Here is a 22,212-nt window from a genome sequence, read left to right as displayed (position 1 = left end):
GAGACCATCCAGTCCAACCCCCTGCCAGAGCAGGGTCACCCAGAGCAGGTGGCACAGGAACGCCTCCAGGCGGGTTTGGAATGTCTCCAGAGACGGAGACTCCACCACCTCTCTGGGCAGCCTGTGCCAGGGCTCTGCCACCCTCACAGGAAAGAAGTTTTTCCTCGTGTTGAGACAGAATTTCCCGTGTTCCAGCTTGTGTCCGTTGCCCCTTGTCCTGTCACTGGGCACCACTGAGAAGAGTCTGGCCCCATCTTCTTGCCACCTGCCCTTTAGCTGGTGATGAGAATTGATGAGATCCCCTCTCAGTCTGCTCTTCTCCAGACTGAACAGCCCCAGGGCTCTCAGCCTTTCCTCAGCACAGAGATGCTCCAGCCCCTCCGCATCTCCGGAGCCTCCGCTGGACTCTCTCCAGCAGTTCCCTGTCCTTCTTGAACTGGGAAGCCCAGAACTCGACCCAGGACTCCAGATGTGGCCTCACCAGAGCAGAGCAGAGGGGGAGGCAGATGTTCATCTGCCACTTGAGCTGACAATGTAGCCCTGGTGCACCCCCGCAGCCTTTCCAGCCTGGCTGATGAGTTCGGGCTCTGTGCTATATTCACCCTGATTTCCAGTCAGGACAAGGTTGGTGAGTTCTCTGTACCTGCCTGTGCGCTCCTGAGACTATTGCCCTTTTGGTGTTCTTAGGTAAAAAAAGCAGGTTTCAGAGGTTTTCATGCAGTGCAAAATCACCCTTGGGGAGCTAAACGCATAAAGAAAACATCACGTTTAAGATGTAGGTACAAAATGTTGTCTTTCTCCTGGCTTTTGCACATCTGACCTTTTGTTCTGTGCCTGATGTAATGATTTTTAATACAAAAGCTCAGGATGAATGAGGTCATAGGAAGTAAGTGTGCCCATGTCTTATAATCCAATAAACATCGCTTTGTGATACCGAGGTGTTTTAAGAAGGTCTGACCTGAACCTGGAAAGGTTATGCTGGATAGCTTCATCTCATCAAGCTCTAATGCAGCAAGACTAGAGCCGACCAGTAAACGTGGTTTGAGTTACTTGAGTGCTTCACTGGGGAAAGGGGGAAGCTTTTCTCAGGCCAGTAACTCCTCTATCTTCTAAATTGCCTTTTTTTTTTTTTTTAATGTTCTTTCTGTAAAATGGTCATGGTATATGAGAGGCACCTTTATGGGCAAGGGGGCCCAGAGATGTTATTTTTATAACAAGCCCATTAACCACCAAATTTTATAGGAATAACTTATATAAGTGGCTGTTTCCCCCAGCCTGTCTTTGACGATGGTTTCCCATATCCTTACTGGGACACCAGGCTCGAACCATGAAGGCGAATGTTTGAGACCCCTCTGGGGGGGTGTTGTGTTTACTCTCAGGAAGGGCTTCACGAATACGAGCGGGAGAGTCCGGGAAGAAACACGGCTTTTGGCTCATCTCAGTGTTTAGTTCTACAGTGTGTTGTGCATGTCCTCAAACACGTACTCCTATTTCCTTATTTTCTTGTGGTCTATCTCCAATAAACACTATTGCTGCGAAACCAAAATCAAGTATTAAATATTGCCTGTTATCACATTTCAGTTTTAAAAATTAGAAGAAAACTACTTCATAAATGTTTGGCAGACTATTACAAGTTGCTGAGCGTTAGCGTCCGGGCTGCTGCTGTGTTTGAATAATGATCAGACTTTGTATTTTGGTGAATGTGAGGGGAAGAAGCAGCTTAATATAATTCTAACGCAAATGAAAAAAGGCAGAAGGGAATTAGATCTGTTATCAGATGAGGATATAGTTTCCTTGGTCACTGCTGACTCACTCCTGTGCTTAGATTTCATGCATGAATTTCCCCTGCCTGTCAGATGGAAGGGAATTATAATTCTCCAGTCTGGGAGGAGAGGAAAGGAGCTGGCTGCTCTTGGGGCAGCAAGAACCAGTGGATGAGAAAAAAGTTACCATATGAATTTGATGCCCTCTGTAAGAACTGAATCAGTTAGAGCTTCCTGCTAACCTAGTGTGTGCAGACACTGAGCCGTAATGTAGAGATCATGGAATCATGGAATGGTTCAGGTTGGAAGGGACCTTAAAGATCATCCAGTTCCAAGCCCCTGCCCTGGGCAGGGACACCTCCCACCAGAACAGGTTGCTCCAAGCCCCGTCCAACCTGGCCTTGAACCCCTCCAGGGATGGGGCAGCCACAGCTTCTCTGGGCAACCTGGGCCAGGGGCTCACCACCCTCACAGCCAAGAATTTCTTCCTAATCTCTAATCTAAATCTCCCCTCTGTCAGTGTAAAACCCTTCCCCCTCGTCCCATGGCTCCCCTGCCTGATCCAGAGTCCCTCCCCAGCTTTCCTGGAGCCCCTTGAGGGACTGGAAGGGGCTCCAAGGTCTCCGCAGAGCCTTCTCTTCTCCAGGCTGAACCCCCCCAACTCTCTCAGCCTGTCCTCCCAGCAGAGGGGCTCCAGCCCTCCCAGCATCTCCGGGGCCTCCTCTGGCCCCGCTCCAACAGCTCCGTGTCTCTCCTGTGCTGAGGCCCCAGAGCTGGAGGCAGCACTGCAGGGGGGTCTCCCCCGAGCGGAGCAGAGGGGCAGAATCCCCCCCCTCGCCCTGCTGCCCACGCTGCTGGGGATGCAGCCCAGGCTGCGGGGGGCTTTCTGGGCTGCCAGCACACGTTGCCGGCTCATGTTGAGCCTCTCATCCACCAACCCCCCCAAGTCCTTCTCCTCAGGGCTGCTCTCCATCCATTCTCTGCCCAAACTGTATTTGTGCCTGGGATTGCCCCAACCCACCTGCAGGACCTTGTACTTGGCCTGGTTGAACTTCATGGGGTTCGCATGGGCCCATCTCTCCAGCCTGTCCAGGTTCCTCTGGATGGCATCCCTTCCCTCCAGCATGTCGACCACCCCACACAGCTTGGTGTCATCGTCAAACTTGCTGAGGGTGCACTTGATCCCAATGTCCACGTCTCAGACAAAGGCATTAAACAAAGATCAGCATTTCTGCACTGTAGCGTTGACTGTCTTGGACTTTGCAGCATCTGACTCTTAAGTTATTGCTGTTACAGATCAAAGTAAAAGAAGAGGAAAGTATCTTATTGATAGCAGCCTCAGCATTGTAAAAGATGGTGAAATCAAGCTAGTTTAGACTAAATATGATTTAAAAATAACAGTGTGATGGTAAGCAGCCTTTGAAGGGACAGCATAGAACAGAGATCTCTCCTGTTACTGCGTTGGTTGCTGTTTGTATGCCGTATTTGTTATTGCGAAATCAAAATTGTGATGGGACTCCTTTAAGATGGCATTAATGAAGACTTTTTTTTAAGCACGCTGGGTCAGCTTAAAGAACTTTAAAGCATGTGCCCTGTGGATTAATGAAGGACATGGGTCTTCAAGGCTGCTGATGTCACTTGTTTTTCTTGTTAGTTTAGTGCTCTTAGAAGAATTGCAAAGTAAACAGTTGCTTTTCAGGGTGGACATCTGAACAGCATGGAAATCCACTTGGGAGAGGGAGGCAGGCACTGGCAGATCAAGATACAAGTCAGCATTTCCATAAAAATAGCTGCGTATTTGAGCACTTCCCCTTGTTTGGATGAGGGCTGTCACTACTGTGGCTGTCCTCTGTTTGCGCCTTCTGAAAACAAGATTTGAGGACTTAAAGACTTGTTATAATCACAGGGGTTGCTATATTGCTTTTTTTTTCCCCTCTCCTGCTTCCCCAAGAATCTTTTTAAAAAAAAAAAAAAAAAAAAAAAGCTTTGGCTAGATTTACTTCCAAATTGTGATAGATGTATGCTCACAGTCTTGTAAATACGAACAATAAAAATGAATTTTAAATGTTTCGCTTTGAGATACGTGATCTCAAGAGCTAATTGATACCACGGTGTGTTTCGCTAATGTTGCAGCTTTAAGGGTTTTTCCGTAAACCCCCATAGCTGTTCAGAGCTAGAACAGCTAGCTACATTTAATAAAACAAAGGCAAGCAACATGTTAAGAGTGCAAATAATCTAAAATTTTTTAATTTCCCCCAAAAGGTATAAACACACACAACCGTTTATATAGCAGCAGGCATTATTTCACTGATCCCCCAAGGTTGTTTATATAGCAACAGGCATTATAACAACACTTTCTGTTTTCATTATTGCAGTGCTTAGTCATCTGAATCCCAGCCAGTGCTCCTTCATCCTCTGAAAAGTCATCCAGGATCTTGTAAAACAATTAACTATATCATTTTATTAAAACTTGCATTTTTATATTTCTGTCCCAGCGTTGGACAGCCTCTGAAAACCCTCGGTGAATGCTTGGCTTCTACCCAACCCTGTGCACTTGATTGAAAGAACGCTTTTGCTTCTATTTTTATTTGTGGGTTTTCACATTTGTGGAGCAGATGTCCTTTCAAATGCTCGATGCTATCAAGAACAACTCCTCATTTAATTGCAAATAATTCAAAATTGCTCTTGACTTGCCTTAATGTGAGCCTGAATAGTGTAGTAGTGGGTTGGGTCCACCTCTTGTATAGAAACAGACGGTGCTACAACATCAAGGACCTGCAGTAGAGACTAAGGGAAGTGTAAAATTGCTGGAGGTTTCAGTATTGAGTCGAGTATTATGCATAACGTGTACTGAAGTGACTGGTATTTTGAATTTTATTAACATAGTCTGCGCTATGAGACTGTTTCCACGTGGCTTAGAACAATATGGTTACGGCTGGGGAAACAATATGGTAAATGATGAACAGATGAGTTCAGAATTGGAGTCATTCTGTGCTCCCAAAAAAGGATATTCCAGTCGAGGTACTCCGTGGTTTCTGGCTGGAAGTAAATGTATATGCTTGTATACCATTAGTCATTAAATACTGTTACAGGGATTAGTGTAGGAAATGGGCTATTCTTCTTTGCACGCAAATGCAGGATATCGTTATTTGTCTTAAGAAGCAGCCCCTTAGTGTCAAAAGCCCTAATTTTGATCTTCGGTGCAACCTGATGTTACCCAGAATGGAAAGATAGCTAAATGGTTTCTTTGTAAGCCAACTTTAATACTCCTAGTACTTCTTATCTTATGGACTTTATAGGAGAATAACCGGCCCTTTGCAGGTTTGTATTTTAATTCATTAACAAATGAGGTAGCTACACTTGTCGTGATTTGTTTTAGCGTGGAAGGTGGTAAGCTTTTATGTTGTCTGATGTGACTTTCATTAACCATAACAGTCTAGTTGACAAAATAAATTACTTGGAAGATGCTTGGGTGGCAAGAGTAGTTTCGAGGTGCTCAGGGTGGAGCTGATTCACTGCTCAGGACCGACAACTTCCAGTAGAAGGTGAAGCCGTTGCACAGAAGGAAATGCAGGTAGAAACTGGAGCAACTGAATATTTATTTTTTTTTCCCTCTTCTTAAAGAGTCTAAACCAATTATGCCCAGCTTGTTACGAGTTAACTTTAATTTGTTTGTCATGCCTCATGTGCAGCTGATGCTGTGTTTGTGTGTTAGCTGGAACAATTTTCTTAGTCTTTGATGGAAATCAAGTATTTAAACATTTTATTAAAAACCTAATGTGCATTTTAAGAATAAATCTTACCTTTTACTCTAAGAACAATTGCTTTAAATGCAGCTTACTTCTATGACGTTGGAATAAATAGCAAATATAATAAAAATACCGACCAGTATGATGGGGTGGTCTTCCATAGAGGTAGAGTTGGCTTTAATATCAATTCAGTCTCCTCTTTCTTCAGATTCTTCTGTACAGGTACTTCTTGAAATTGTCTTAGGACAAACAAAAAACTCAGATTTTACAAAGGCAATCTGGGCAGTGACCTACTGACAGTCATAAATTTTTGTCCATCCTCTTTTCAAAGTCTTTTTGTAATGTAGAAATATTTTTAGAAGTTTGAAACTTTATCACACTGGCTTTGTAAGTCAGGTTTAGGGGATACAAGTTTTCTGAGAAACTAATCAAATTGGATGAATGTTTTCTAAAACCTTGTAGAAATGTGAACGTGGTTTGGGTTTTTTTTTCTGGTTGCTGTTTATTAGCAACTTCTTTACATCTTAATTAAATAACTTAAGTCTTAGTTAAATAATTTGCAATGGTATCAGTTAACACAGAAGCCAAAGCAACAAAGTTCAATAAAATGTTGAACCTTTCACTTTTTGAGATGAGTAAAAGGAATAAATCTGTGTAATTGAAAGAAATTACAAAGTGAAACTATTTTTTTTTTTTCTCCCTTAAATATCCCTTAAGTTATTCTGCCTTGAACTGTTCAGAAAATACGATGCACCTCATCTGCTACGTCTTGTTTCTGTGGAGTAGGTGTCGCTGGTAACTGGTGTGAGAGCAGGCTGGGAACCCTGGCTGAAGTGTCTTTAGCTCGTTTGTTTTCCAGTTCGTGTTTACTACGTGTTTTTGTTCAATCAAGCAACGTTTCACACAGCACTTGGGAAAACAAAGCTGTATAGAGGAGCTAAACATTAGTAAGGAAATGGCAATTAATATTTTATTAGTTGAACATCATTAATGATGTACTCACAGCCCCGTGGAGAATACGCAGTCATGAATGTGAACCAAATCTTGGACATTTGTTCACTCGAATTAAAACAGGCACGTTTTCTTCAGATGGCCGGGTCCCTGATATCCTGAAGGAATAATTGGACCTTTAAATAAAATGCTGCTTTTGCAAGTGGTACTTGGTTCCTTTGGAAACTTTACGTGGGGCAGGTGGAGATGGGTGATGTTTAATTTCAACAATTGAAATGTGAACTCAGTTTCTTCGGGGAATCGAGACAGCACATGGTCACCTCTTTCTGCTGTCATGTTCCTATCCCAACTTCATGTTTCACTTGTCTCCTTCATGCTTCTTTTCATCTTCCATCATGCAAAGCTCAATCTTTAAATTCCTTTTAACTCTCATGAGCAAAGCAGGTGTCCTCTCCCTACATTTTTCTCTTTTTAAAATTGATTTTGATGTTATGAATCCTACTGTAACAGGTCGCAGGTGAAGGTTGTTACTATTGTTCAGTGTCTTACTAGTTATTGGATGAGGGGGAGTAACCATCCCTGTATGTGTGGTGTTGGCTGTTAAAAGATATTAAACTTAAGGAAAAAGGTATGAGAAATGCTTCATGGTTTGGGGGGAAAAAAAAAAACAGTCCTTACTAATGATGGCAGAGGGTAAGAGTAGGAGGAAGAAGAGTTCTGCCTCCGTCTTTCTTCTGCCTCCGTCTTTCTTCTGCCTCCGTCTTTCTTCTGCCTCCGTCTTTCTTCTGCCTCCGTCTTTCTTCTGCCTCCGTCTTTCTTCTGCCTCCGTCTTTCTTCTGCCTCCGTCTTTCTTCTGCCTCCGTCTTTCTTCTGCCTCCGTCTTTCTTCTGCCTCCGTCTTTCTTCTGCCTCCGTCTTTCTTCTGCCTCCGTCTTTCTTCTGCCTCCGTCTTTCTTCTGCCTCCATGCTCCTGTTTGCGGTGTGCTATATGTGTGGTGGGTTCTGTCATTCAGCGGAAGCAGAGATTTCTTTTTGGGGGTCTGTGAGATTACTGCAGAGCACTGTGAAGCAGGACGTAACCTTGTTGCATTAATGGGGAGGTAATTTTGGAACCAGACTAAAACGTGAGAAGTGACTCATGGCTCTGATGCTCTGACTCTTTTTTTTTTTTTTATTATTATTATTTTCATTATTATTTTCTGACACTAGAAAGCAGATGAGTTTTTCAACACCTTCTGGGATTATTTGTAGGTTTGTTTCGTGAATACATCATCGTCAGCTTGTATTGATACAGACACATAAGGCAATATTGCTTTCATTTTAAGCTATTACAAAGCCAAAATAGAATGCAGTTTATAAAGTTAAATTTATTTTTTTTCCTAGCAGCTTCACAAAACTTACATCCTAACTTTACTTACTCTGCGTCTCTACTATTTGCAAGATGGAAATGAGTTTTAGCAGAAACAGTATTTTTCTCATGTTTTGGTAGAAGAGTCTCGCCTGCGTTCCTCTGGTGTTGGCTGTTGGAAGTGGAGAGATCCCTTAATCCAATTCTTTTCATGCTCTGAAACCTTAGAATTTAAGGATGACTATAAAAAGGGGTATTCTATGAACATTTGATTTTAGTAGGAGGAACAAATGTAATGGGTTTGATTTTTTTTTTTCCTTTTTTTTTTTTTCATTTCTTTTGCCCCAGGCTAGTTCTTTGGTTAACCAAATCCACCGTAATCCCATCAGGAGAATGTGGTGATCGTTTAGTAATTTATACTGTATGGTTGTCTTAATCCAGGTTCTATCATTGTAGCAGAAAATATGAATCCAAGCCCACCATATGACTTGAGTGTGTCCATATGGAAATAATAAACGGGGTAATAAATGGTCTCCTGTTGTACAATGCAGTACTGAGGATGATTTTCTTCCAAAGCTATTTTTCTTTCTAAAACTCAGACAAGCATAGAAATCAGTCCCAATTTCAAGAGTCTTTTTCAGTGGAAAAACCGATTGGGCCATTGTTTGGGAGAAGTCAAACATCTTTCTAGCTTAGAGGATGCTTCCCTACACCTTACTTTCCTGAATTATGGAAACAGGCGTGTTAATTCTAATTCTAAAAAAAAAAATAAAATCAAATTTCACTTTGTGTGGGAGTATCCCATGTTTCAGCAAGTAGCTCTATCAGCATCGAATTTGTGTAGTTATTGTATGTGTATATTGGAGGGCAGCTGTGACTTCTAGAGCATGTTAGCATCTGCTGAGAACTGCACATTAAGTTGATGCTGCTTCATTCTGATAGTCTTAAAGGTACTGGAATTTAGGGATATTTTTTTTCCTCAATTTTAACCGCACGAGGGATAAATTTCCCTGCAAAGTTTCCATGAAGTTTTGAGATTCACACTTGAAAGAAATGAAGACTTTTTCCCTTCCACGTGCCCTTCTCTTTGGAGGTATTTTTCGTTTGGGGACTTATTTACGAAGCAGTTTATAATTACCAGCAGTGAGAGTTATATCGTGTGTGCTTGATTTGATCATCTGAGGGTAAAAACAAGTTACGGTTTGCATGGAGTCACTGTATCAAATATTTTCATTTATGTTTGTACCCACAAAGGAGTTAATACTTGGATTAAAGTCAGTCAATGTTTGACGCCTTTCTCTTAGCGACATGGCATTTTATTTAAATGCTGGGTTTAATTATGAGAATAATCGCAGCAGTTTTAATCTTGATGGAAACTGTATAAGGAACACAGATTTAGATGAGTTGTGTGGCAGTACGTATTTTCCCGAGTTGATGTTGCTGAAATAATTCCACTGCTGATTCCAGCGTGCATTGATACCCTCGGGGTGACAGATGACATGCACAAATAAATGTTTTGAATCGGTGAATATAGAACATTGTGTTGGAATTCGGTCCTTTCACTTAATGGCTGTATTCTTATTAAGCTGTGAGGCTGCTCTCCTGTTACAGATAGGAAATGGAAAAAGTGTAATGAGGTTTAACAGTCAGATTGACTGATTATTTTGTCCCTATTCTTGGGTGGGTTTTGCTAATAGGAGGTTATGAGTATTAAATGGAACATTTCCTTAAGGAGAAGAGATCTCTTGGAATTGCTTGATTATCCTACACTTTTTTTGAAACCCTAGTAAATTAACTGACCATAATGTTATATTCATTGGAATCTGGGATTTGGAAAGCGGTGCTAATTTCTTTTTTTTCTGGTTTTGTAGCTTAGGTATCAGCATGGGCTGAGTACTCCAGACCTAAGGCAAACTCTTCCTAACCTGAAAAACTTCATGGAGCTTGGGCTAATGGTTAGATGGTAAGTATTTTTTTAATTTTTTTTTGTAATTAAAAAGAAAAAGGTGGATGCTACATAAAATTTCGATGTAAGGATTTTTCACGAACAAGCAGGTCCTCTTCACAAGAGTTCAGCATGCTTGGGGAAGACTTGTGACTTCCCCAAAATACAGGCCATTCAAGATGTCCACAATATTCTACTATTTTCTTCTGCTTTTGTAATATCATCCATGTGATGGGCCCACAACACTTCTTGCAGGAGTCGGGGGGACAGAGGAAGACTGTTTGAAAAGCCATGTTCTTTGCTACAGGGAGATGAATTCATCATTCTTTCAGGACTACGTCTAAGGGTTGGTAGTAGATGCACCTTCTGTAATATGGTATTCCCTGGAGGTGTTCAAGGCCAGGTTGGACGGGGCTTGGAGCAACCTGGTCTAGTGGGAGGTGTCCCTGCCCAGGGCAGGGGGTTGGAACTGGATGATCTTTAAGGTCCCTTCCAACTCTAACCATCCCATGATTCTGTGATAGTCCAGGAGGGTAGAAAGGCATAACAACCTTAGCAGAACAGCTCTCAGACTGGCTGGTACCCGCCTTCCCAGTTGCTTTAAATGTGTAATTCCAGTGAGCTGCATGGGGGGGGGTGAATTATAATAAGCACAGTTTGTGTTGGGCATTTTTACTGCTAATGAAAGCAGCTGCTGCATGTGGAGTATTGTTGCTAAATGGGAAGCTACATTAATGAGTATCTGAAGGTTATAGTAACCTTCCAGGGAAATCTTGGGCACTTCTGCTCTGGTTCACTCTGGAGGATCCAGACTCTCTCTCTACTGCCTGGGTAGAAAATCAAAGCAGACTGGCTTTGATTTTCTAAGACTAAAGTTAGTGTAGGCTTCTCTTGCAGCAGCTCTTTGAGCGTGAGGCTTGACCAATTCTCCTTAAACCCACTGAGATAAACTTTAGTAAATGTGGAAGGCACAATTCACTAGCAAGTGTATTTGTGCAGGTGTTACATGCTTTGTATTCTCATTTTTTTTAATTTATGGTCTTTGAATTGTGTGCACTCATGCAGCCTCTTACCTTGAGCAATTATTTTGTCCTGCATTCGCATCTTTGTTCTTTGGGTGCCTGAATCCCACCCAAACGTAGCAGTGTGCCATTTTAGGATCCCTAAGTTAATTATTCGCTGCTCCAAAGGTCTTGTGTGGTCCGTGGGTCATACTTGGCCCCATGCAGATGCCCTGGATCCTCCAAGGTATTGAAAATCTCATCCAGCATGAGGTAACCCCACCAGGTTTTGCTGCCAGATGCTCTGGTGGTGGATATGGATATAGATTCCCTCGCCGCTTCAGTTGATCTGAGAAATAATTTCTTCTGGCACGTTAATTAAGATGAAAGAGTGCTTCCAGTCTTCCTAACGGAAACCAGTTATTCCTAATAAGATAATGAACTACAAAGCACTAATAGCCAAACCTAAATATTTTTGGACTAGTATATGGCTTTTAGGAGATACTTATAAACCAGGCTTGAATTAGTCTTTAAACCTGATGAGAAATGACACTAAACATTGTGTCACTGGCCCTTCTTTAACAGAGGAGTTAAAGCTTTTTACTGCTATTCATACTATATCTGAATTCCTTACATTTTCAACCAACAGAAGTAGCAAGGCCTTTATTAGCTAATGCAGACTGGTCCCTTGCCATGACCTGCCCGACAGGTGTAGAGGCAGCGTAGCATAATGTGGATATTTGTAGTGATGGGAATACTTGTCTGAAACGAGTGCAGAAAAAGTGGTACGTGATAAATAGATTTGGGTTGAAAAACAGGGACAAAACTGCTGATAAACAGCCTTCTCTTAAGTACTTGTTTCTGCAACTTTTAAAGGATTTTACTATTCCAATAGCGTTCTTACTGCTGTGTTTTAGTAGGGTCCTAAAATGTTGCTAAGCTCTAAAAGTCTCTTTTTTATTTTTTTCCTGCAATATGCCGAACATGGGAAGAACACCACATCACTTCTAAAGACAGTGTGTGATCACGCATCCTTTTATCCAAAAACAAAAGCAAGCTTGCTATTACTGCTCCATTTGAAAATTATAAGAGCAGGGTTCAAACGGAGGTAGTGCCCTGGAGTAGCACAGCTCAATATATCAGACCCTTGGGACAAAAATTCTGCTTCAGTGGGTACGGGTGATGGAAATCCTATGGGACGTCGTCACGACACGGCTCCTGCCAGCCCTTATTTCTGTGTCACTCTTTGCCTTTGTTACCTTTCATTCCTTGCACAGAAATGCTGATCCAGGTGAACTCCAAGCTACTGTCCAAATCACTTATTTCTGGGAGGAGAGTCTTGGCAAAGGAAAACAAATACAGGAGTGGAAAAAGTAGCATCTTTGAGCAATACCGTAAAAAGTGTTGCCTGATGGAAATTCAACAAAACCGTGGAAATAAACGGGCCCTGAGAAAAGGAAGTTCAGTCCCTTGTGCGGTTTTATTCTGTCAGTAATTTCAAGCACAGCTGAAAAGATTCTCCCTGCTTTTCTTATCCCCTAGCAAGATATATAAAGAAAAGCTTTCTTCATCAGGAACATATTACCAGGTGTTTTTGCATGGTATCCATCTCTATGATGTAAAAATCCTCAGATTTTTACCTAAACCATGACTTCTGTAGCACTTGTGTGTACTCATCAGTAGAGCGGGAGGGGTGGGGATCATGGATGTCTCCTTCGGTCTTGAGTAAGCAGGGATGGGATGACTCTATTAAATGGGAATCGTTTTCAAAGCGTGAGTATCTTTCTTCCCGTCTGGTGTGCGCTGGCTTTGAAGAACTGATCATGGAAGCTTTAGTTATGCCTTAAGATGTTTTGCCATCGTACAACCAGGGCGTTTTTTTTTTTTTTCCCCGTAGGTGATACACAGCCATTAGCAAGACAAAACACACTTTTTGGCTGGATAATATTTCAAAACATGTAGGAATATTAAGCGTAGTTCTCCGGGAGTATCACATTCCCTCCTTCCCTCCCCTATGACTGTCTATGCCTCATTTCCTTCTCACCTCCAAAACTTGTATGAATAGTTGTTCATTTTTAACATATTTTTTTTTTTTTAAGGCTAATGATTCTAAACAATGCTTCTTAGTACTTCCTTATAATATAAATGGAAATGGGGCTTTGCAGGGAGTCTAGCTCAAGGGGAAAACTGGCTAGACTCTCATAACCGGGCATTGCAGTTGAGCACATGCGTAGGAGTGTACAAATGCCCACTGGCTTGTGGATAATATCTGATTACTTATATTTTAACAAGCATAAAAACCACCAGCTGTTAAAATGAAGATTTGAAGGAATTGTTTGTTTTTAGGATGCTGTAGGTGAGTCGTCTGATACCCTCTGCCGCAAAGCGTAGTCAGTAAAGTGTTTCCACGTCATCCTTCGTTTGCAGGATGAGAGCAGGAACATGTGAGGCAGTGAGGGGGTTTTCTTATCTACAGATTCACCCGCAGCGCCTGGTTTGGGTTCAGCGTTGCTGGTCTTCGGTTTCCTTTCTCAGCCCTGTAGCTGATTATTGCTGAATTTAGGTTCTGTCAAATCATCATCACGCCGGGAAAAAAGCAATACATACACTGTACTTAGTTTCTCTTTAAACAGGACTGGTTTTAACTCCGAGCCCATGCAGCGTCCTCATGTTAGCTTTTGACTAGAGACCTTTGTATTTCTGTGCTGTCTGGAATAGAATTGAATCCGTTAGATATTCAGGGTAACTGAAATACATAGCTGTTTCAGGCTTAACCTCTTTATCTGATAAGCATCAGTTTAGATTTGAGTACAAAATACTTTCTTTACTCCTTCAGACTAAAAACAAGCAAACAACAGCCTGGAGAAGAGAAGGTTTCAGGGAGACCTTAGAGCCCCTTCCAGTATCTGAAGGGGGCCTACAAGAAAGCTGGAGAAAGGGACTTTTTACAAGGGCACATAGTGCTAGGACAAGGGGTAATGGGTTCAAACTGAAAAAGGGGGAAGATTTAGATGAGATCTGAGGAAGAAATTCTTGGCTGTGAGGGTGGTGAGCCCCTAGCCCAGGTTGCCCAGAGAAGCTGTGGCTGCCCCATCCCTGGAGGGGTTCAAGGCCAGGTTGGACGGGGCTTGGAGCAACCTGGTCTGGTGGGAGGTGTCCCTGCCCAGGGCAGGAAGTTGGAACTGGACAATCTCTAAGGTCCCTTCCAACCTGAACCATTCTATGAAAATGACCTCACAGCTTTCGTAGAAGAGCCCATCTAGTTCACACTTCTATCAGAGCAAATTTGTCTTTAAAGTCTCAGCTTCAGACTTTCATGAACTCTGTTGCTCTGTCTGAAGCTCTGGGGCAGCCCTTGGCCGTCTTGAAGGTCTGCGGAGTCCGATGCCTTTGCATCAAGGTTTAACTGCGTTGCTGCTGGATCCCTGTGCCTGGCGAGATTCATCTTGTTTGGGTTTCTCAGGCATGACACTTCAATGATTAATACGTGTTTTCACATCCCAACACGCGTGATTTATGGCAGCAAGCCTGCGGGTCTACAAGCTCTGCTTCCCTCTTCATATCTCTCCTGGCACCTATACTCTGCTGTGTTTGCTTTTCTTCCCCCTTACCCCTACTGCAAAATATTATTTGTTCTGTACGTAGATGAAATCAAGACAGATCAGTTGGTTCCCGCACACACTGTTATGGAGGCTATGGAACTGCAGAAACATATTTTTCTGATCTCAGATCTGGATGTTGACTCTTCAGGTGAAAGATGATGAGCCAGAGTTGTTGTGGATTTAGACTGTCTCAGTTGCGGTCCCCCATATCTTTTCTGTTTCCTTTTGGGAATAATTCTCTAGCTTTCAATTTTTTTTAGTCCTGGAGTCTCACTGGCTTCCAGAAAAGCAGTTTATTTTTAAGATTAACTTTTGCTGATGCAAAAGGCCCCATGCAGTTTTTCTCTTAAATTCTTTTTCTTTTGAGTATGCAGATTATTCCAGCCTTTGAGAGAGACCAAGTCTGTGCATTTTGAACATTGTTTGATTCCTTTTTGCATGTTCGGATTTATCTTTCACAAGCCAGGCTCTTTAGGTCACGGTTGCATTAAATCAAGCGACTCTTTCATTTTCTTTCCTTTTCTTCAGCTTAATTTTATTTACTCTGTGTACCTTTTGAGGGTTACTATTTGTGGTTATTAACAGCAAGTAAAGAGCGCACTGCAGACCTGAGCAGTCCAGTGAGAAGGAAACTTTTTTCCTAGTGAATAGATTAGACAATAGGCTTATCTAATGTTGGCAAATAAGAGACACTCCTTTAGAAGGTCCTGTCTGTAGTCAAGGAGATGTCCTTTTGAGCCTGCCTTTAAAAGCTTTACCCAAAAATACTTGCGTGCCAAGGCTTAAATCTGTGTTTCAAAGGTACGTCTTGATTCATATACTGCTAAATTCAAGAGAAGCCTAAAACTTAATGTTCAAGTAAAGAAAATTCTGGTAGCTTAATTTATGAAGATTTTTTTTTTTTTTTAAAAAGCGTGTGTCAGAATTTCTTAGCTGCCAAAAGACGCAATTTCACCTTAATTTCATATTGGCAGCCTCCTTTTGCAGCCCTGTCACTATTGTGCGTTATTTAACCAGTAATCTCTAAGAAGGTGAGAAACTATTATTGCTTTTTAGCACAGTTGACATGAGGTTGGCTCCGAGCTGCACTTGGAGCTTCAAACATTTCAGATGGCTATAAACCAACTTAAACACCTTCATTTAGCGTTCTTACTGCCATGAGGTCATAGTTTGCAACGAAAAAGATCAAATGGTGTTTAAGTTTTTTTTTTTTCAAAGTATTCTCATACCAAAGAGCTGTAGCTGTGGATTTTGGCTTTTGGCCAGACAATCAAGATTTAGTATTTTGACCAGCTGTGATCCAGTAATGTCCCTCAGAGGAAACATTTTGTGTGGAGGAAAAGATACATATTTGAGCCTGTGAATTGTATTCTGTCTCTCATACTGCTTTACGGTTTCTCCGAGCCCCTTGCAGACAGATTAAATAATCACAAGTGAATCTGACTTGAAGAAACTGTTTCTTTTTATCAAAACTGCAAACAGATTACAACCAGAATCGGTTCCCTAAGAAAATAGCTTCAGAAATGCTGCTGTCCTACTTCAGTCACTTCATCTCGCCTGTCTGCAGCGCGGAGTCTGTGTCGTGCCCGAGGTCTGTCAGAATGCCCAAATGGACTAATTATAACCAGTGAAAATGAATATTTTGGGGAGAAAACAACTACTTTGTAATTTTGCTGCCAGCAAAATTTACAGCTGAAGTTCCACTGTTATGAACTGGCTTTTGAGATTTGGATGCAATTGAAACGTTGAGATTGGTGATGATGTAATTCTCTTATCTATAATGTCCAATAAATCTGAGGTTTCTTTTCTTTTTTTTTTAATTTAGAAATCCTCCTTCCTGATAGGAACTATACGCACTCCTATACGTAACCAGCCCTAGTCTGATCCAACTCGATGACTAAAAGTCATTAAGGCCTGATGACAGTTCATCAAATCAGGTTTTATACGCCACGAGTCGCAAGCCGTTCTTTTTGGACAGGTGTCCACATCTGTTTGCTGTCTCAGAAGGTTGACCAAGTAATTGTGGCTGGAAGCTGAACCAGTTCAACCCCAGTAATTCAGGTCAGGGTTGTACCTTTGTAGAGTAAAGGGCTGTGCTCCTGCAAGCCAAGCACTTCTCACTGGTGATGATACTTTACATTCTCTAAAGTTTCTGGGCAATTGGATGTTAGTTATCTAGCATGACTTACTTTTTTTTTTTTTTTTTAATATATTAATTCCATGAGCTGTGAAGCTGATAAAGCATCTCTTTATCTGGGCTTTGCCTTGATGCAGTGCTATGACTTGTGGTAACAGTACAGCTTTTTCCTCAAGGAAGATGCAAACGGCATAAAGACTCTCTGTCAGCTGCTTGTTTGCATGAAGATTAATAGCAACTTAGTATTTCTGAGCTCTGTGCCTCTCTGTAAACATTACTTTTGAATCAAAACCTCAATCTGACTTCTCATTCTCACCTGGAATGAGGCGATGGAACAGGAAAAGATGCTTTGACTTAACTGCTTAACCCACTGTACCTAGAGCCATTTGATTTTTATTTTGCTTGCCTGCAAGACTATGACCATTATTCTACTTAAAGGTACACAGAGAGCTATTCATCTTCTCATGTTTGCCTTCTAGACACCCGTCACTCAGCTTAAACTAGTTGCCCCTGTGGTCAAAAGAGTACGATTTTCCCACTGGTCATAAACCACAGAATCACAGAATGGCAGGGGTTGGAAGGGACCTTCAGAGACCATCCAGTCCAACCCCCTGCCAGAGCAGGGTCACCTACAGCAGGTTGCACAGGAACGTGTCCAGGCAGGTTGTGAATCTCTCCGGAGACAGAGACTCCACCACCTCTCTGGGCAGCCTGTGCCAGGGCTCTGCCACCCTCAAAGGAAAGAAGTTTTTCCTCGTGTTGAGACAGAATTTCTGGTGTTCCAGCTTGTGTCCGTTGCCCCTTGTCCTGTCCCTGGGCACCACTGAGAAGAGTCTGGCCCCATCCTCTTGCCACCTGCCCTTTAGCTCTTGCTGAGCATTGATGAGATCGCCTCTCAGTCTTCTCCAGCTAAACAGTCCCAGCCTTTCCTCATCAGATAATTGCTTCGTTCCCGTGATAATCTTTGTAGCCTATGCTGGACTCTCTGGCAGTTCCCTGTCCTTCTTGAACCAGGGAGCCCAGAACTGGACCCAGGACTCCAGATGTGGCCTGACCAGGGCAGAGCAGAGGGGGAGGATGACCTCCCTCCACCTGCTGGCCACACTCTTTTTAATGCACCCCAGGAGACCATTTGCCTTCTTGGCTACAAGGGCACATTGCTGGCCCGTGGGCAACTTGTTGCCCACCAGGACTCGCAGGTCCCTCTCTTCAGACCTGCGCTCCAGCAGGTCAGGCACAACCTATGCTGGTGCATGGGGTTATTCCTAGCTTGGTGCAGGATCCTACACTTGCCCTTGTTGCATTTCATTAGGTTCCTCTCCGCCCAACTCTCCAGCCTGTCCAGGTCTCACTGGATGGTGGCACAGCCTTCTGGTGTGTCACCCACTCCTCCCAGCTTTGTATCATCAGCTAACGTGCTGAGGGTGCACTCTGTCCCCTCACCCAGGTCGTTGATGGATATGTTGAACAAGACCGGACCCAGCACTGAGCCCTGGGGACCACCACTGGTGTTCTCAATAGGGTGTTACCCACTCCTCTCCAGTGCTCCTTTTCTTTCTCCAGTGACTGTGGAAGGAGCCTAGGCAATGACTTTTAGATGGCTGGTCTCCAAAGTCCTTCATGCATATTTACTTTTATTTAAATGCCTTAGATAATATTTGATAAGCAGTTAAGCCATTCTATTGACTTCATTCGTGCTTTTTCAGATTTGGACTGTTATCCCTGTATTTATTCCTCACTGAAGCTAAACCCATCCTATTCCTGTTTATTGGCAGCAATGGAGGGTTTCAGAAATCTGCCCGCTTATGTCTCCAGCAGCTTAAAACCTGGTTTTGCAGTCTTAAGTAAGGTCTGTTTCATTGCGTGTAGCTTAAGGAACCTGGCTGCAAGTGCTTTTTGTTCTAATTCATTAGTTTGAACACTTGCATGATAAATGAAGATCATTCCTGTTTTACTGCCCTGTGGGGCAGCCCTTATGTACTCTATTAACTGGGAAGTTATTTTGTAGACGAGGGAGATTAGCTTTGTATTGCTGCTCCATTTAGGCTGTTAGATCACTTAATATAGATCATTCTGCCAGTTCAACTTACTAAAAAAGGGAAGATTTTTTTGGCTGCTGGACTAAAGAGATATTGTTCAGGCATACATAACGTGTTAGCTTGAATAGCCTTGTCATAACAAGCTCTTAAAAAAACCTCTCCTGGTCCTGCAAACTAATTAATTCCTCCCCCATTTGCCTGTAAGGCCTAGATTTACAAAGGAATTTAGGCATGTTTCTTTTTAGGAGGAACTTAAATTTACATGCCCACCGGAACAGTTTGTAAAAGCTGCTTCTCTCCAGCTAATTAGATGCCACAGTTCTCATGTTGGTTTACTCAGACCCTTAAATTTCTGCTGCTGCATAGAAAGGTTGCTGTTGTGCCTAAATTGGGCTGATCAGCGCTTGCTGAAGGTAATTTGGGGTTTACTAATTAGACAGTCTTATATCATGCTTAAGTCTTTGCCCTTTAAAGAGTCTGATCTAAGAGAAATTAATTTGAGCAAGTTTGAAGCACAGTCCAGCCCAACCAGTAAGAGCAGCAGGTATTACTCGTTCAGATGGTGAAGAGGCTTTGCCTTGAGTTCAGTCTCTCCAATAACTAATTGCGCTTTGCGTGACGGTGTGCATCTTCAGGAGCTAGGATTAAACCCAGGATTGCTTTCTGCTCTTCTTTCCCTACATGTCCTCCTCTTCTGAGATGGCTCGTACTCTTTTGAGACTCTGCATCTTGTGCTGCAGGGTGGTATATTCAACAGGAGGATCCCCTACAGACCTGTCTATAGGCTGGTTGGTGTTTAGGCCACTGTGCGTGTAATTTGTCTGCACCCTCTTCTGACTGCTTAAGTTTCAGGCAAGAGCATTTATCACTAAAATACTGTGTACAGAGTAGATAGCCTTGTGACTATTTTAAGAAACGCTCGTCTGTACTTAAATCCACAAGGTACGGCTTGAAATTCTTCCTGGATTAGATTTTAATCTCTTAAATGCCTATTTCAACCTGTGGAGGGTTGAATACAATGCAGAGAAATGGCAGAATTTCCTATAAATCTGTCCTGTCATCGTGCCTAAATCCAGGAGACAGGAAAACCTCACTGCTTTACGGGGTGTTGCAGATCTGATTCTTTGACATCAAACTCTTCTTTTAGTTGTAACGATAGGATGAGGGGCAATGGTTTTAAACTAGAGCAGGGTAGGCTTAGATCAGACATTAGGAAGAAGCTCTTTACAATGAGGTTGGTGAGACACTGGCCCAGGTTGCCCAGAAAGGTGGTGGAGGCCCCATCCCTGGAGACATTCAAGGACAGGCTTGATGAGGCTCTGAAGAATCTGATCTAGTTGAAGATGTCCCTGCTTACTGCAGGGGGGTTGGACTAGATGACCTTCTAAAGGTCCCTTCCAACCCAACACATAGAATCTTCATGGTTGGAAAGGACCTTTGAGATCATCAAGTCCAGCCAAACAACCTACAATCTCTGCCACTAGAGCATGCCCTGAAGTGCCGCATCTAGATGTTTCTTAAATACCTCTAGGGATGGTGACTCAACCACCTCCGTGGGCAGGCTCTTCCAATGCCTGACCACTCTTGCAGTAATGTAATTCTTCCTAATATCTAATCTGAACCTCCCCTGCTGCAGCTTCAGACCATTTCCTCTGGTCCTGTCATTATTCACCTGGGAGAAGAGGCCAACACCCACCTCTCTCCAGCCTCCTTTCAGGGAGTTGTGGAAGGCAATGAGGTCTCCCCTCAGCCTCCTCTTCTCCAAGCTAAACATGCCCAGCTCCCTCAGCCTCTCCTCATATGACTTGGTCTCCAGACCCCTCACCAGCCTGGTAGCTCTCCTCTGGACATGCTCCAGCACCTCAATGTCCCTCTTGTACAGAGGGGCCCAGAACTGAACACAGGACTCGAGGTGAGGCCTCACCAGTGCCGAATACAGAGGCACCATCACTTCCCTGCTCCTGCTGGCCACGCTATTCCTGATACAAGCCAGAATGCTGTTGGCCTTCTTGGCCACCTGGGCACACTGCTGGCTCATGTCAAGCTGGCCGTCCACCAGCACCCCCATGTCCTTTTCTGCTGGGCAGCTTTGCAGCCACTCTTCCCCAAGCCTGTAGCGTTGCTTGGGGTTGTTGTGACCGAAATGCAGGACCCGGCTCTTGGCCTTATTCAACCTCACAGAGTTGGCCTTGGCCCATGGATCCAGCCTGTCCAGGTCCCTCTGTAGAGCCTTCCTACCCTCAAGCAGATGAACACTCCCACCTAGTTTGGTGTCATCTGCAAGCTTACTGAGGGTGCACTCAATATTCTATGATTCTACTTTGCAAAGGATACAAGTGTCTTCTACCGTAACTTCTGCAGCTGGCATATAGTCTGTTCTGACTGTCACTGCTGAAGTCCCTTAGTGAATCTGGACCCAAACTGTCTCTAGAACAACTAACATGATACATCTGTGCATGGCATCATAGAATTGTCTAGATTGGAAGGGACCTTTAAGATGATCAAGTCCAACCATCAACCCAACACTGACAAAAAGCACCACTAACCCATGTCCTGCAGCACCACGTCTGCTGGCTTTTAAATACCTCCAAGGATGGTGATTCCACTCCTTCCCTGGGCTGCGTGTTCCGATGCTTAACAACCCTTTCGGTGTAGAAATCGTTCCTAATATCCAATCTAAGCCTCCCCTGGCACAACTTGAGGCTGTTTCCTCTTGTCCTGTTGCTTCTGTTGTATGTGGGGGAAAAAAGTTCTCGTTTTCTTCCTGTGCATCTTGTATTATTCCTAGTCTTGCTTTTTTTTATTTCAGGTATGTGGGGCTGTTTCTCTGGAATCTGCCCTTCTGGTTTCCAGTTTCAGCAGGAATACATTCCCATTTGACTCATCCCTAAAATCTTGATAGAAACTCAGAAGAATTACTTTTATCTTTATTGTTGCAAGGGATGTAATACTGGAATTGGTTGTGGGAACAGCTCATTTCTTTTGGAAAGGAATGGCAATAAGCGGCCTTCGAGTTTGAAAAGGAGCTTGTATAAGAATGGCGTTCACAAACACCCCACCTTCTTTTTGAACTGCATACGTGCTCACTATTTTAAATGGTATTAGACAACTGATTTGTCAAATAGGTCCAAACTTAGGAACGCCTTATGTACAGGTCATTCTAGAGCTGCAACATCAAGTGTGTTGCCTTTTGGATCTTGAATTGACAATACAGTACAATCAAAACAAAGCAAACTTCATCAACAGGGTTTTTCTCCCAACCTAAAATACTAGATTTAGCACAGAGCCCTCTGCCCATCTCGTTATTTTGAGCCTCCTGCATTTAGAGCCACAAGGTGATGGATCAGCCCAGTGCATGTGTCCAAGCCCTTGTAGCACAAAGCTCATCGCTCTCCTGCCTGGAGGCTCCTTTTTGTACTCCTCAAGACTCGTGGCAGGTTTAGGCTTCTCTTAGCAGCAAGTCTTATCCCAGCCTGTGCTTCGGGCTTGGTTTTGTACAGAAGAGGGGAGGAGGGAGGCCTTTCCTGCCTTGTTCCATTGCACGCAGCCATTGCTTGGCCTTGTTTCTGTGCCTCAAGGTGTCGGAAAAGTGGCTGGAGAGCTGCCCAGCAGAAAAGGACCTGGGGGTGGTGGTCGACAGCCAGCTGAATATGAACCAGCAGTGTGCCCAGGTGGCCA

At 43.2% G+C, this 22,212-nt stretch overlaps 1 protein-coding gene across 3 annotated transcripts in view; it reads left to right on the top strand.

Moving 5' to 3' along the window:
* The window catches only part of UVRAG (UV radiation resistance associated), a 108,909-nt gene that overhangs the window by 81,941 nt on the left and 4,756 nt on the right, over positions 1-22,212 (top strand). For all 3 annotated transcript variants that reach the window (XM_054207628.1, XM_054207715.1, XM_054207637.1), the window contains exon 14: positions 9,682-9,773. In XM_054207628.1, the coding sequence (XP_054063603.1) occupies positions 9,682-9,773 (92 nt within the window). The remainder of the gene's footprint in view (positions 1-9,681; positions 9,774-22,212) is intronic.

Source organism: Rissa tridactyla, chromosome 1 (assembly GCF_028500815.1).
Source record: "Rissa tridactyla isolate bRisTri1 chromosome 1, bRisTri1.patW.cur.20221130, whole genome shotgun sequence".
Taxonomy (NCBI): Eukaryota; Metazoa; Chordata; class Aves; order Charadriiformes; family Laridae; genus Rissa; species Rissa tridactyla.
The sequence above is the reverse complement of the archived record's forward strand: the minus strand, read 5'-3'. Positions and strand labels throughout refer to the sequence as shown.